The following is a 15,057-nucleotide window of genomic DNA, read 5'->3' as shown; positions in this document are numbered from 1 at the left end:
ATCCAAAATTCTGAAAAGGCCAAAAAACGTTTTTTGTTCATAAACTCAAGCCCTTTTAGATTTTTTTAACAACATACAAATTTTTTTTTAGATATATATATATATATATATATATATATATATAGGACAAAGATCCGTTAGGAACCACCCCTTATTGCGAGAACCGCGAGAACCAGTGTGAACACAAACAGTAATTCCTAAAAAAATCTAAAAAACACCCAAAATTTTTTTTTTTTATTTTTTTACTATTTTTTTGAAAAAATCGCTATATTTTGTTAATAAAAAAAAAATTCAAAAAAAAAAAAAAAAAATTCGAGTAACAGTTATCCATGCACATGTGCATATGTGTCGTTTCTTTGTCAAATTCCGTAATTCATTACAAATAATAGTCAATTGCACTTTCATTTACACTACTACGTATAATACACTATCTTTTACATTACCAATGTTAGAAATGCACATGTGCATCTATATGTATCAACAGGAAATAAGGTGTTTTGGTACACTACTTTCTCTTTCATCTATCATTCCATCCATAATACACAAGCATGCACATGTGCATTTCTGTCATTTCTTTGACAAATTCCGTAATTCATTACATATATTAGACAATTGCACTTTCATTTACACTACCATATGTAATACACTACTTTTTACATTACCAATATTAGAAATGCACATGTGCATTATATGTATCAACATGAAATAAGGTGTTTTGGTACACCACTTTGAATACACTTTCCCTTTCATCTATCATACCATCCATAATACACTACCATTACCTCCTACCATCCATAATACAATACCATTACCTCCTACCATCCATAATACAATACCATTAACAATATTTTCACTTTATTACATGTATGTAAACACCATTTATACCATCCAATCAACATATTACATAAAAAATTGACAACTATAACCAAACCATCAACCACTAGATATAACTAACCAAAAAACATGTATATGGGTCTACTTCTCCATTCAAAATCACAAACTTTTTGTATCAAAACACGTTAAATCATGGTTATACCTAATTATGCACATGTGCATTTTGAATATTGGTAATGTAAAAAGTAGTGTATTACTAATGGTATTGTAAATTAAAGTGCGATTGTCTATTCCTGATAATGTATTACCGAATTTGTTGAAGTAATGTTACATATGCACATGTGCATGGATAACTGTTACTCGAAAAAAAAAAGTTTTTTTTTTTTTTTTTTTTTTTTTTTTTTTTTTTTATGGAACGAAATATAGCGATTTTTTGTTAAAAAATATTAAAAAAAATAAAAAAAATTTTTTGAGTGTTTTTTTGATTTTTTTTAGATTTTATTTTGTGTTCACATTGGTTCTCGCGGTTCTCGCAATAAGGGTGGTTCTCGCATGAACCTTACCCTATATATATATATATATATATATATATATATATATATATAAATTAACAACATACAAAATTTTAGATATATAATTAATAAAAAAATTTGAGCCCTATTTCGATTTGGGCCCAGAGCGGTCGCCTACCCGGCATTTGTTCTAGGCCGGCCCTGTTTACACCCCTCAATGCGGCATCGGGTCGATTATTTTTTCAAGCACCCAGCCTAATTAAGGTTGTAACGAGCCGAGTCAGGTTGAGCTCGGACTTGGCTCGTTTGAAAACCGAATCGAACTGCACCAAATCGTTTTTCTTGTTGAGCTGAAATGTTGGGCTCAGTACAAACCTAATATAATCTTATTAGTAGGGTTTCGTGAGCTTCAATTATACACGGGTCTTCTAATTTCACAAACCTAATATAAACCTCTTTGTGTGGTTAATCTTTCTATCGGTACAACTTAGTTCTAGGACGTTTCTGTTAAGCCTATCTTTACACAAAATAGTTGTAAGTGGTATAGTGGATAGGGATTAGTACCGACAATTTTGCTTATACTTATTAACCATACTCAGTATTTATTTAGGTGAATTCATAATCCCTAATCCATATGTAAAGCCCCTTATTAGTTAGGGTTATGTAACTTTCTCTCTGTTTAGACCATATGTAATGGGGCTTTATAAGGGCATGAAAGATTTTGATAATGCCCTTACACCATTACTCATGGGCATTATAGGGGCATGAAGAGTGAGGGGCATTTCTATAATAATGCCCAAAGAGAAGAAAAATAATGAAAGTAATAAATGAAATGGGCATTAACCATTACACCTTTTTTAAAAGGGCATTATGATGATGATGTGGTGAAAAATGCCCCTTAGTGGGCATTAACCATTACCTATGGTCTTATAAGGTTCATAATTAATAGAACAAACATGGAATAGTTATATACTTTTAATAGGTTTAGGATTAAATGCAAAACTCCTAAAAATAAAAAGTGTACAACAACTTCTAAAAATAAACCCACTACAAAAAAAAAAAAAACCTAAACACCCACCATCACCCAAAAACCTAAACCCCCCACCCCCATCACCCACCCACCCACCCATTTTTTTTTTTTTTGCCAAAAGGGGTGGAGGGTTTAGGTTTTTGGGTGATGGTGGGTGTTTAGTTTTTTTTTTTTTTTTTTTTTTTTTTTTTGGGGGGGGGGGGGGGGAGGGGGTGGTTGGGTTTTTGGGTGGTGGTGGTGGGGCGGGGGTGCGTGTTTAGGTTTTGGGTGGTTGTGTAGTGAGTTTAAGTTTTAGGTTTTTAGACACTTGTTACTCTATAATACCTTCTTACACTTCTTATTTTACGAGTCTTTGTAGAATAACTTAACCCCTTTTAATATTGTCTAGTTTTCTTCGTAACTTTTTTTTTTTTTGAACGGTAGTTTTCTTCGTAACTATTAGAACATGTTATTGAAAACTCACGAAACCCTACTAATAAGATCAGCTAAACTGTAGCTAGTGATATACATTTGACTTTCAAGTTTCAAGATAGTTAAAAGGCAAAAAAAACTACAAAAGCTGAATTCGAACCGCTAGAGGCTCTATATTATGTGAAGTTGGTTACAACCTAACACTACTTGACCCGAACTAACCCGATTTAACCAGAATTTGTTTTGATAAATCCTAATATCTTTTAGCTATTCCACTAACAGAGTTCGATTGTCAAATAATTGATGGTGTCTCTAGTGTTGTTGGTTTTGATAAGGGGCCTGTTTTATTGTGGGGTCAAAAGACAAGTTCTTGATTGAGTGCAAGAAAGGAAATAAATTCTGAAACCCATGGTGACATTTTGTTTTCTTATTGATTGGAGTGTTGGGTAAACTCCTATATGATATGTCATTTCATAGTTAGTGGAATTTCCTAAACTATACCAGTTTTTGGGATGCTAAAGGTTATGTGCACAAAGGGTAGGGGGGTAGTTTTGTAAAAATACCAAAACTTAACTCAACCATGTAAATACTTTATTGGATTGTATAGGAAAATAGATACTATAAAGGAGAAGGTGGGAGCCATTTCTTGGTTTTAAGAAATTTGCTCCTTTCATATCAGATTTATGGTGCTTTATGTTATTTATACCCCTGTTCACAAGAGTACAATAATATTTTTTTAATACTTGGAAAGTCTTGCATGAAAAATAATATACCAAATGAGTTATAACTTTCATAGATATTATATATAATTGATCAAGTTGTTAGCTACACTAAGTTAATTTTTTTTGAGTAAACTGCCATTTTGGTCCCTGTGATTTGGGCACTTTTGTCATTTTAGTCCAAATCTCAAACTTTTTACATCTGGGTCCCTGTGGTTTGCATTTTGTTGCCATTTTATTCCAAAATCCAAAAACCCTCTATTTTGACTGTTGAAAGCTGATTATTTTGTCCTTTAGTGCAGGGGCATTTTGGTCATTTTCATGAGTTATTATAAATCAATTTTGACCCTATAAAAGCACACTATCTTCATCTTTCCCAAATTCATAATGACCAAATACCCAAACCTTAATATCTTCAACAATCCGATCAGTAATAACAAGCTTGTTGAAATGTGCAGAGATAATGATGAACATTGATCATCCATGAGAAGGTCAACCAACAATGAAATGTTATTACATTCAATTCACCACCCAATTCCTCCAATTTCTCTTCGTTTCATCCAATAACCCTCACCAAACCCATTTGTTCTCGAACCAATCTGGAGTTGAATAGTACCGAGCTCACAAAACCCATTTGTTCTCGAACCATTTGTTCACAAAACCCATTTGTTCTCGAACCAATCTGGACGGAAAAATCGTCGGCAACAAGGTTATCTTCATCCTCAATCTACAAGAACTAAAAGGAAAATGGTGGGTGGTGATACCAGAAGCTTACCGGAGAAGAATCAGGGTCGCCGCCGCTGCCGTTTTTCGATGTCAGTTCTCATCGCCGGCGAAACATAGAGAGAGCGAGGGGTTGTTGGGTGAGTGGCCGGTGAATCCGGTGCCGGCTCCTCCTCGAAGAGATGAAGAACAGATATGTCGTGTGTTGTAGGTAAGAGATGAAGATTAGGGTTTTAATTCTTGAAGGTGAAGAAGACAGTAATGTCTGTGGTGTGTGCGGATTTCCTCAAAAAAGGAATTAGGGTTTTCAGATGTAGAAGATGAAGAGGTTTAGTGGGTGTGCGTGATGTTTTGATCAATGATTTCAAAATAAAAAGGAGAGGTTATGGGTATTACTAAGTTTTATACCAAACGTTTTAGGGTGGTAATGATACGGTGGTGGGGATGATGGTGTGGTGGTGGTAGTTCAGAGAAGAGGGAGAGAGAAGAGAGAGGCAGAGGGGGAGTTAGAGAGAGAGAAAGAGAGTGCAGAGGGGTTTTAGAGAGAGAGGCATATTTTTTGGTTTAATTATTTTGAATAAACTGCCATTTTGTATTTAAAAATGACCAAAATGCCCCTGCACTAAAGGACAAAATAATCAGCTTTCAACATTCAAAATAGAGGGTTTTTGGATTTTGGACTAAAATGACAACAAAATGCAAACTACAGGGACCCAAATGTAAAAAGTTTGAGATTTGGACTAAAATGGCAAAAGTGCCCAAACCACAGGGACCAAAATGGCAGTTTACTCTAATTTTTTTTGTCTTTTTATGAATTTCACAATATTGATACTTAAATCCTTTAAAATTTCTAAAAACTTTGTAACATGTCATTTTAAACCCCTCGAGTTTTATGTGATTATCTTTATGTACACGTTGGGTATAAATTAAGGTTGTTTTACTTTTCAACATAATTTTTTATCGAAAATGATTCATGTCAAATATAATACGTTTTGGTGCTTATTTTTATAGACGTTCTTAGTTGGTCTATATTTTCACGTAAATTTTGTTCAGAAACGAATCGGGTCAATATACTACATTTTCGTTATACTTTATAAATTCGAGTAACATTACGTTTCATAAGTCATGTCAAATATAATACATTTTCGTGCTTATTTTCATGAACGTTTTCCTTTGATCGTTAAGCAATTACAGAAAAAATCAGTATGCTCAAATCACGTTAAAAAAACAATCCTGCAACCTGGGGAATCAATTCTAGTTAATAGTTAAAACTTTCAAAGATATTCATAAATAATAATTATATTATGAGTAAATTACAAGTTTTGTCCTTTATGTTTACACCAAATTACAGGCGCTGTCCTTTACCTTTAAATTTGACGAATTTTGTCTTTAATGTTTCAAAATCTTGCACGTTATGTCCTTTAGGCCAAACCCAGTTAGATTTTTTTGGTTAAGTATGGTCATGTGCCTTGCACATGAGGGTAACCTTGTCTTTTCATCTTTTCAGGGGTTATTATGTAAATAAATTATATAGAAGGACTATTTTGTAAAAATAAAATGATATTAAATTTAATTAAACAAAAATCACTCTCTCTCTCTCTCTCTCAGTCTTCACTTGCTTCTCTCTCTCTCTCTAAAAAACCTCTGCATCGTCTCTCTCTCTCTAAAAACCCTAGTGGGTGAACGGTGGTTCTAATGGTAGTGAGCGCGATGGTGATGATTGGTTTACCGATGGCGGAGGTGTCCGGTGGGGGGCGGTGGTTTAGGGGCGGCGGTGGTTTAGGGGCGGCGGTGGGTTAGGGCTATATTGGCTAGAGCTCAAGTTAAAAGATCTCATTTAAAGGTGTTCAACGAAACCCCTCATGAACTCCAAGTAAAAAGATCTTAAATTTAATGAACCCAGGTCAGTTTTAGTTTCACTTCTTCTAAGTAGGTCAGTTCAACCCAGGTAAGTAGGTGCGGTGTGGTGGGGTTGCGGTGGTGGTGTGGTGGAATTGGTGATGGTGGGTGCAGTAGGGTTACGGTGGAGGAATTGGTGGTGGTGTGGTGGAATTGGTGGTTGTAAGTAGGTGGGGGTGATGGCGGTTTCAAAGTTCCTTAATTGCTGGAGACTCGTTAATGGTCGGAGACTCGTTGTGGTTGGAGGCTCGTTAATGGCTGGAGACTCGTTGAGGGGTTTTTGGCAGGTTTCAAAGTTCCTTAATTTTATTATGTGGGGGTAGTTGCTTGTTATTGAATTGTAGATCTTGTTATTGTTGCTTGTGTGATTGGAGACTTGAATGAGAAGTTTTGAGAAAAAAAATGAAAGGGTTTTGGGTAGTGGAGTGGAGTGGTGGTGGTTTCGCAGGTAGGCTTAGACTAAAGGGTATGGAGAGGATGGGCTTGGAGGGGATGAGCCGCCACGTAGGCGCCACGTAGGAGTGGCTTGGAGGGGATGGACCTAGGGGGGTGGCGGATGAACCCCTTTATGTATATATATGTATGTATGTATAGGTATATGTGAGAGAAGAGAGGAGAAGAAGGTCCGGCTACCCCGGCTGTGGGTGGCCGGTTGTGCCGAGCCGAGCCCCAGGGGGGCGGTGTGGGGGACCGGCGCCGGTCCTAGCCGGGCCTCAGCCGGCCCCCATACCTTCTAGTCTTAGTGGGTGGTGGTTGGGAGTGGATGGTGGTGGAAGAGGATGGTGGAAGAGGATGGTGGCTGGAGAGAGAGAGATGTGGGTTTTCTTTATACACACATAATTTAATTTTTAAATATTCTTTAAATACAGGGGTAAAAGGACTAAACTACCCTTTTGTGATATGATTTAACAAAAAAATCTAACTGGGTTTGGCCTAAAGGACATAACGTGCAAGATTTTGAAACATTAAGGACAAAACTCGTCAAATTTAAAGGTAAAGGACAGCGCCTGTAATTTGGTGTAAACATAAAGGACAAAACTTGTAATTTACTCTTATATTATTGTTGTTGTTATTGTTATTTTTTTGTAATGATTTTAAAATTTGCAAATGATTTTTTCGTTGGTGTTGTCAAATCCATAAGACCATACATAGTCCCATAAAAGCAACCAAGTATATCTTGTTAAAGTGAGTCCAAACATAACCTTACAAGAAGTTTTCAATTTTACATTGCTTGTATGATAGATAACATTCCATTTCTGTTTTTTTGTTTATTACCAAATAAATAACTTTTTATCTCAAATTGAGCATAATATATTTATATAGTCAAACAAAATGTCATTTAAACTCGTTTGTATGAAAATGATCTAATCCATGTTATATTAAAATAACGTAGGACACTAAGAGTAAAAAAAAGACTAATAATAGAAAAAGAAATCTAATAAATCAAGTGGCTTGATAACTAGTAAAGCCTATTCCACTCCTTTCGTAATTGGACGGGAACTAGCTACATAATCGGTCCACTTGAGTCCTCAAACTGATCAGTCTAGTTGAACCAGTGTCCGGCGAACCGGACTGGATAGTTTGACCGGAATTTTTATTTGTTTTTTTTTTTTTTTTGCGTTTCTTCTTCAAAAATCGTATTTACTTATTCATTTACTTATCTATCTTCATTTTTTATTTAACCCACACCTCGCATTTTACTAACAATTTGAATTCACACCAAGGATAAATTAGTTTTATTCTTTTATAGATAACGTATATTAAGTTATTTATGACCGTCACAATGTTAATTTTTGTGAACGGTAAAACAACTTATTCGATGACATGTACGGTTAATCGGTTATAAAACATTGGTCTATCTAGATGTACAATTATAAACCTATACATTAGTTATACAAATAATATTAATTTAAAAAAAATAAAAAATAAACATTGTAAAAATCTAAACAATTAATGTGAAAATAGAAAAAAACAAAAAAAAATTATAAATCAGATAGGTACAAACTTCAATGGAAAAAGTAATAAAATAATAAATATTCTTGACACACAAATCTGCTGCCTTTTCAAGTAAAAAGTTGTCTGATTACACATCCAATCGTGCAAATTCAACCTAAATTATAGAAAATAATATTGTAAATATCAATACTTTTTTTCATTTTTTTTTCATAAGAAATAACAATACTATCTGATTACAAGTTTTGATTCATGAATTGTCATTATGAAATGAAGAAAATATGGCAAATTTATACATCTTTGAACAGTTGTACCTGACTTTATGAGTGAAAAAAAAGCCTTACATGTATAAAAACTGAACAACATCCTTTAAGTTTTTCGTTTATTAAGGGTGATCGGGGTGGGCAAGTGATGAGTGATGGGTAATAGTACACTGCCGTGAGTGGTCTATCACGCGTCCAAACCCGTGATATTCGTCGCGTAGTAATAGGAGAATGTGTGTGTAAGACTTTGGTGTTGAGGTGTGATTGGAAAATGTGTGTGTATGTTTGACATTGGTGTTGAGGTGTTAAGTTGTGATCAGTGTGAGTGATGACATAGAGTAAAATTGGATGGGTGATAACAAAAGAAATATAAATTTGAATAGAGGACGTACAAAACTTTTTTCGGGAAAATCTCACTTGGGTCGCTTTTGACAACTAGGTAAACTTTGAACTTCACATACTAATCCGTAAAACTATGTAGTCCAAGCGATTTCATACCTATATTTTTAGGCTTAAGACTTACGAAAGTGTAAAACGTATCGTTTTATGTTAACTGGGTTGAATTTACCCCAAATGCTAACCATGTTGAGAGTTGAATTCAAGATTTCTTTTTGGACAATCCCAAACCTTGCGGTTCATCTACTTTGGTATAGTATATTGGTGTTCCAAGCAGACTTGCAAATGGGTGATTTTAGTTAAATTACAATTCTAAATATTTAAAAATTTAAAGAAAAACAATGTTTTATAGTCCTAAAAATTATGTATACTAAATTCAAAGTTACATACGTTTCATTTAATTACCATTGTATTGATGAAAAATCAAAAACTAACAATTGTTAACTTTTTTAATGAACGTCATAGATCTATTAAAAATAGAACGAAAACCAATTAAAAGCTGTTGAGCAAAGTATAATTACAACGTATTGCAAATATTAAAAACAAAAGTAAATTACAAAAATCGTCCTTTATGTATGTCACTTATTGCAAACTATCTCCTTTGTTTTCGATAATTACAGAAAACGTACTCGATGTTTGCAAACCCTTACAAGTTATGTCCTTTAGCCCTAACTCAGTTAATTTTTTGTGGTTAAATCTGAACAAATGGACCCCACATGATGGTATTTTGGTCATTTTACTCTCATGTGGGGCCTATTTGTCCAGATTTAACCACAAAAATACCCTCATGTGGGGTTCATTTAGTCATATTTAACCACAGAAATTAACCGAGTTAGGGCTAAAGGACATGACTTGCAAGGGTTTGCAAACATCGAGTACGTTTTCTGTAATTATTGAAGACAAAGGACACAATTTGCAATAAGTAACATACATCCAGGACGATTTTTGTAATTTACTCTAAAATCAATCCACAACTCTCATCTTAATGAATCAGAATTGGATCTATTCTTTATCCCAAAAAGAACTCATACTTGATAACTATATCATTTTATCGACATAACATTATTTCCATTGAATTCTTTCTCGTTTCTACTTTTTTTGCTATCTCCAAAGAGTAGCCAACACAATAACACTGATCACCTTCTTCCAAACTTTCGACTAGACCGGCGTTTTAACATGATCCAACACATCTGCCACATCAATATTTTCATTCAGACCAAAATTTGCCACCCGACAACCATAAGGATGTGGTCACCATTCTCTGAAATAAAAACACACCTACAACATACAGTAGAAGTTATCAGGATTCCTTTAGCCATTATCGCTTCCTTTGATGGGAACATTCCCATGTAAGCTCTCCACGCAAAGTAGTTAATTTTGAGTGAGGTTTAGTTATTCCAAACAACCCCCCGCCCCCCATATCGATTGAAAGTCTTCTCCATTGTCTCACAAAGGATTTTAATCGAAAAAATCACATTCTTGCCACTAATTCACATCCACCTATCTTTGGCTTTTAACAAAGAGATATTATGACGCATATTCATTAACTCCCTGACTTTCCTAAGCAAAACTCGAACCCTTGTTGGGTTTCGTACATGTGTTTTCAAAATTTTAATTAGAATAGCGGAAACGTGTATACAAACAAATCCAAACTGAACTTTGGATTGCTCACCAAGGAGTTTAGATGCAAACCAAATAGAAACAATAAAACCCAACCATATAATGTTATACGAGAACATACATTTTCGTAAAACATAGCTAACCAAGTTGCAATACCTTGATTCAACAGCTGGTTGCTAAATCCAACAACATGAATCACCCTTGAAATCGAACACCTTCGACATTACCTCGAGAGAACACCCGAAAATCGGTGTCCACCGATTTTGGACCATGGCAGAGAGGTGGCGACGAAAAAAAGTGACCGACGGTATGAGAGGCATTTCTCCGCAATAAAGTTTTACATCGTTATAAAAATGCATGTCAGCTATACGACAACTAGCCAATGGTAATTCTCTTGACTCGTTTGATGATTGTTTGCATATGTCCGAGAGAACATCACATGAAAGCTTGCAAGATTTTGTGATGGCGTTATTAGTTTGTATGGCATAGAATTTCTTTGTAGGCCGAATTACCACGAGATTCAACGTTTGTTTCGGCACATGAGAGATATCATGGCTTTCCGAGAATGTTGGGGAGTGCAAATTGTATGCACTAGCCTTAGAGGAATTGTCCACAAGAATGGTGAGGTCAATTCATGAGGGGTGATTATAATGGTTTGATGATTATGTTTGAAGCGGTGGCATCACAAAATTTTTGGGTTTAGCATGCCTTTTTTGGACCCCCTGGGTCAAACAACGACATCAACGTCCTCGACCAATCGTATTTGTTTAGTAAATATTTGGATGGATCGGTCCCACATTATCCATTCGTGTTAAATTAAGTCCAGTATAGATTTGGTTATTATCTTGTGGATGAGATATACCCTACCTGGGCAACTTTAGTGACGACATTATCGCATCCTCCTGAAAATGATGCAAAACGTTGCCTGTATAACAAAGCAAACGAAACGACACGAAAGGACGTTGAAAGAACCTTCGGGGTCTTAAAAGGCGGGTGGTACATTCTCGCACAACTTGCAAGGCCATTGCATCCCTGAAAGATCAGAAAAATCATATACACATGTATTATTTTACATAGCATGATTTTGAAACATATGTGTGGTGATATCTCCCGAACACATAGAGGATCTGCCAAATGGGTCAAAGAATGTAAGGAAGAAGGTGGGGAGGAGTGGTGGAATAAAGGGTTATCGGTTGAATAATGAAAGAAGAGTTGTTAATGTTGATGATGATGGTAAGAAGAAGTTTGGTGTTTGTTTGAAGAAGAGGCGTGTAGGGAGAAATGGGTTTGCAAAGTGTCAGTCTTTTGATGTTAAAGGTAGTTTCTTTCTTTCACCTCTTGGTTTTATGTTTCTTTAAGTTTGATTTCATTATGTAATAGGCTAGACTAATTATAGGGAACTTTGGTTCTGACCTTATTAAAGTGAAATGAAGAAGATGATAGCTATATTATACAGTAGATTTGTGCATCAAGATGTTGTACAATAGGTCTTTTAGGTAGTACATATAGGTTATTTTTAGGGCTGTAAACGAACCAAATGAACACGAACAAGGTCTTGTCGTTAAGGATATAATGTGTTCATGAACGGTTCATGAACACTTACTGAACGAGATTTGTTTGTTCGTGTTCGTTCATTAAGGAAAGAACATGTTCACGAATGGTTGACGAACACAGATAAAATCGGTGAAGACGACAGTAGCTAGAGGTGGATGGTGAGAGGGAGCGGCACTAGACCTTGAAGCCCTAATCGTTGAACGAAGGTCGATAGCATTTTTCGATGTGAATAATGAGAAGGAAAGTGGAGTAGTGCATAAATAAGGTGGAGATAGAGTTTCCTATTTTATTAGTTTGGGTAATGAGATAAACAAAGATTTAAAGAATATAAAAAGTTTGGATAAAATAAATAAATGCTAAAAAAAATTTAATGAACAGCATAAACAAACGAACATGAACGAATGTTCACAAACACGTTACCGAACGCTCACGAGCGTAATTGAACGAACGAGACATCTGTTCGTGTTCGTTCATTTAACTAACCGAACAAAATTTCTTGTTCATGTTCGTTCATTTAACTAACCGAACAAAATTTCTTGTTCATGTTCGTTCATTAATCAAACGAACGAACGTAAACGAACTTCCCGCCGAATGGTTCATGAACTGTTCGCTGAACGTTTGGTTTGTTTGCATCCCTAGTTATTTTGATATTAAACCATATATAGAGCTTATTTATGTCTAAATTTTTGGCAAATGATGCTAGAAACCTTTGAAAAGTGTAAAAAGAATTATATGAATAAATTGCGCCTTGCGTACTAAAAGTGGTGCGTTTTTGCGCCTAGCGCCTCGGCTTGGGACCGTATCGTATCGCCACGTTGAGTCTCACACTTTTTAAATCCAAATGGGTGACTTTCTGAAAGTCTCCACCTAGGCAACCAAAAATGAATCTGTAAGCTCTTTATGGGAATATTGGACAATATTGGTTGTTATGAGCTATTTTAAAGATGAATATATTGTTATCTGTTGTCTCTTTGCCTTTTAGTGCATAACCATCTGTAATTCAGAAAATTTACTGTTTCTGGTTTGTTATAATTGTTATCAGACAAATCATCTTTCGGTTATGGAGTAGGAGTTGGCATAATGTACATGATGTCAGCCGGGAAAGCCGAAATCGAGAGGCTAAATGCAGCAGTAGACGAGACCGCTAAAGTTGTTCAAGAACTAAAAGCTGAAATTTCCAAAAGAAAATCATCCTACGATTCAAAGGTTGAAAATACCGCCAATATCAAACAATCTGTTTCCGAGAAATCCAGTGAGGCGAACAATAATATTGAAGTTTACGGTCTTTCCATAAATGATGAAGGTGAAAATGCAAGCAGCGTTATAACAGAAGAACCGCATAGAGATGTGGTGGAAATGGAGCAATTAGAAGCCGAACTTGAATCCGAGCTTCTAAAGCTTCAAGTGTCCACCACATCGTCTTCTTTTCAGGTATTTTTTTTATAATAAATAGGAATTCGTATATATCGACATATGGTTTATTCAAGGTGGCAAGATGGGATCGGTTCTATAAACAATTTTATTACAAAGTCGATATGAAATTTTAAATAAAACGATTTAGGAGGTTGTATGCAGTTGATGCGATCTCATCACCGCATCATGCACATGGCACGTTATGCGTTCCCGATGCGTGCATTTTTAAACCAGGAGTTTGATCGCTTGTAATTATAAGTCATAAGCAATCTTACTTCATATGTTTGACCATTCTTTTAGGGCTGACAAATCTTGTCTTATCGGGTTTAGCAGGTCTCTAACGACGCGTGTAACACAAGTATTAAACTTGAATACAACTCGTTTAACTACTTTATATCTCATGTTTCACAGTTTTACGTTTTATGTACCAAGAAGAAGAAATGATGGATCCTAACCTCATAATTATATTTATTTTTAAAAAGTAAAAAAATCACGCTGTGTACTTTTTCAGCAAACAGGTCTAACCGTGTCTTATACGGATATCTATTGCCAGCCCTAATTTTTTTTGTTGATGTTTTCAGAACAAAACTACCGCTGAAGATCTTGATTTGGAATATAATCAGGGTAATGGTGTAATGCCATATGAACTTGATCAGAAACTATGCCATTTGTTAATCGAACAGCAGGAAAGTCAAATCGTTGACTTGGAGTCCGAATTGCAACACACTAATTCCAAACTCGTGGAGAAAGAATCTGAGCTCCAAGCATTAAAGGACTGCGTTAAACGCCTCAGTGACTTATCTGTAACATGCCCCTCAGGTACACTTTTGACCTTTCGAGTCAAACTTCTGTATCGCGGTTGTAACCAGATGGTTTTTCTGAAACTGAAACCTTATCTTGTTCAGATGAAGAAACAGAAGGCGCGTTAGATGAAGCTCGTAACAAGATGATATATGGTAACGGAAGATCAATGGCTGGGATCAAAAGGGCAATTGACTTTGATTGAAATGTTGTTGTGCATATGCTAACCTAGCTACATTTTGTTCAATGATAATACTGTACATTTTTAGAAATTTAAATCTTTATCATAGGTATTTGATGATGAGATTTTATGCATGTAAGAGACTTTTTTTTCTTTTTTACTTATGGTTTTTAAGGAATATTTCATCATTTAAAATTGTGTTTTTGTCGTTGGGGGTGTCATTGTTAAGTAGGCCAATCAACCGTCTATACGGTCTAATGGCGTCTTGATAAGATTTAAAATGGATGATCCAATCATCTATAGTTGTAGATATGCACAAAATGATATTGGAGGGTCATTCAATACTTATTTTAAGTAGAGAAGTGAATAAACACTTGTACATATTGTTTTAAATGTGATACATAAGGTGGTAACTGTTCAAGTGTTCTCATGTTTGCGTTTGCTTCACAATCGAACATAAAAGAAAACACAACTAATGTACATCTCCTAAACATCGTATCATTGTTCACAAAAGTTTTGCAATAGGATCATATGATTTGATTTGTGGTTGAATAAACACTTATACATATTGTTTTAAGTGTGATACATAAGGTAGTAATTGTTCAAGTATTCTCATGTTTGCGTTTGCTTCACAATCAAACATAAAAGAAAACACAACTAATGTACATCTCCTAAACACTGTATCATTGTTCACAAAAGTTTTGCAACAAGATCATATGATTTGATTTGATTCGAGGTTGTAGCAAAT

At 35.1% G+C, this 15,057-nt stretch overlaps 1 protein-coding gene across 1 annotated transcript; it reads left to right on the top strand.

The window, feature by feature from the left end:
- Positions 1–11,500: 11,500 nt before the first annotated feature.
- LOC110924611 (protein POLAR LOCALIZATION DURING ASYMMETRIC DIVISION AND REDISTRIBUTION) lies at positions 11,501–14,443 on the top strand. The gene is made up of 4 exons (XM_022168606.2): positions 11,501–11,677; positions 12,957–13,345; positions 13,909–14,146; positions 14,233–14,443. The coding sequence occupies exons 2-4, from the start codon at positions 12,995–12,997 to the stop codon at positions 14,331–14,333; spliced, it is 690 nt and encodes a 229-aa protein (XP_022024298.1). The 5' UTR covers positions 11,501–11,677; positions 12,957–12,994; the 3' UTR covers positions 14,334–14,443.
- The last annotated feature ends 614 nt before the right edge of the window (positions 14,444–15,057 follow it).

The sequence above is a fragment of the Helianthus annuus genome, chromosome 2 (assembly GCF_002127325.2).
Source record: "Helianthus annuus cultivar XRQ/B chromosome 2, HanXRQr2.0-SUNRISE, whole genome shotgun sequence".
Taxonomy (NCBI): Eukaryota; Viridiplantae; Streptophyta; class Magnoliopsida; order Asterales; family Asteraceae; genus Helianthus; species Helianthus annuus.
The sequence above is the reverse complement of the archived record's forward strand: the minus strand, read 5'-3'. Positions and strand labels throughout refer to the sequence as shown.

Bases quoted from the DNA above. Each gene is read 5' to 3' on its own strand.
- LOC110924611 (XM_022168606.2), top strand. From the start codon at position 12,995: ATGTACATGATGTCAGCCGGGAAAGCCGAAATCGAGAGGCTAAATGCA. The intron at 13,346-13,908 runs GTATTTTTTTTA...TGATGTTTTCAG, and splicing joins CCACATCGTCTTCTTTTCAG to AACAAAACTACCGCTGAAGA. The intron at 14,147-14,232 runs GTACACTTTTGA...TATCTTGTTCAG, and splicing joins ATCTGTAACATGCCCCTCAG to ATGAAGAAACAGAAGGCGCG.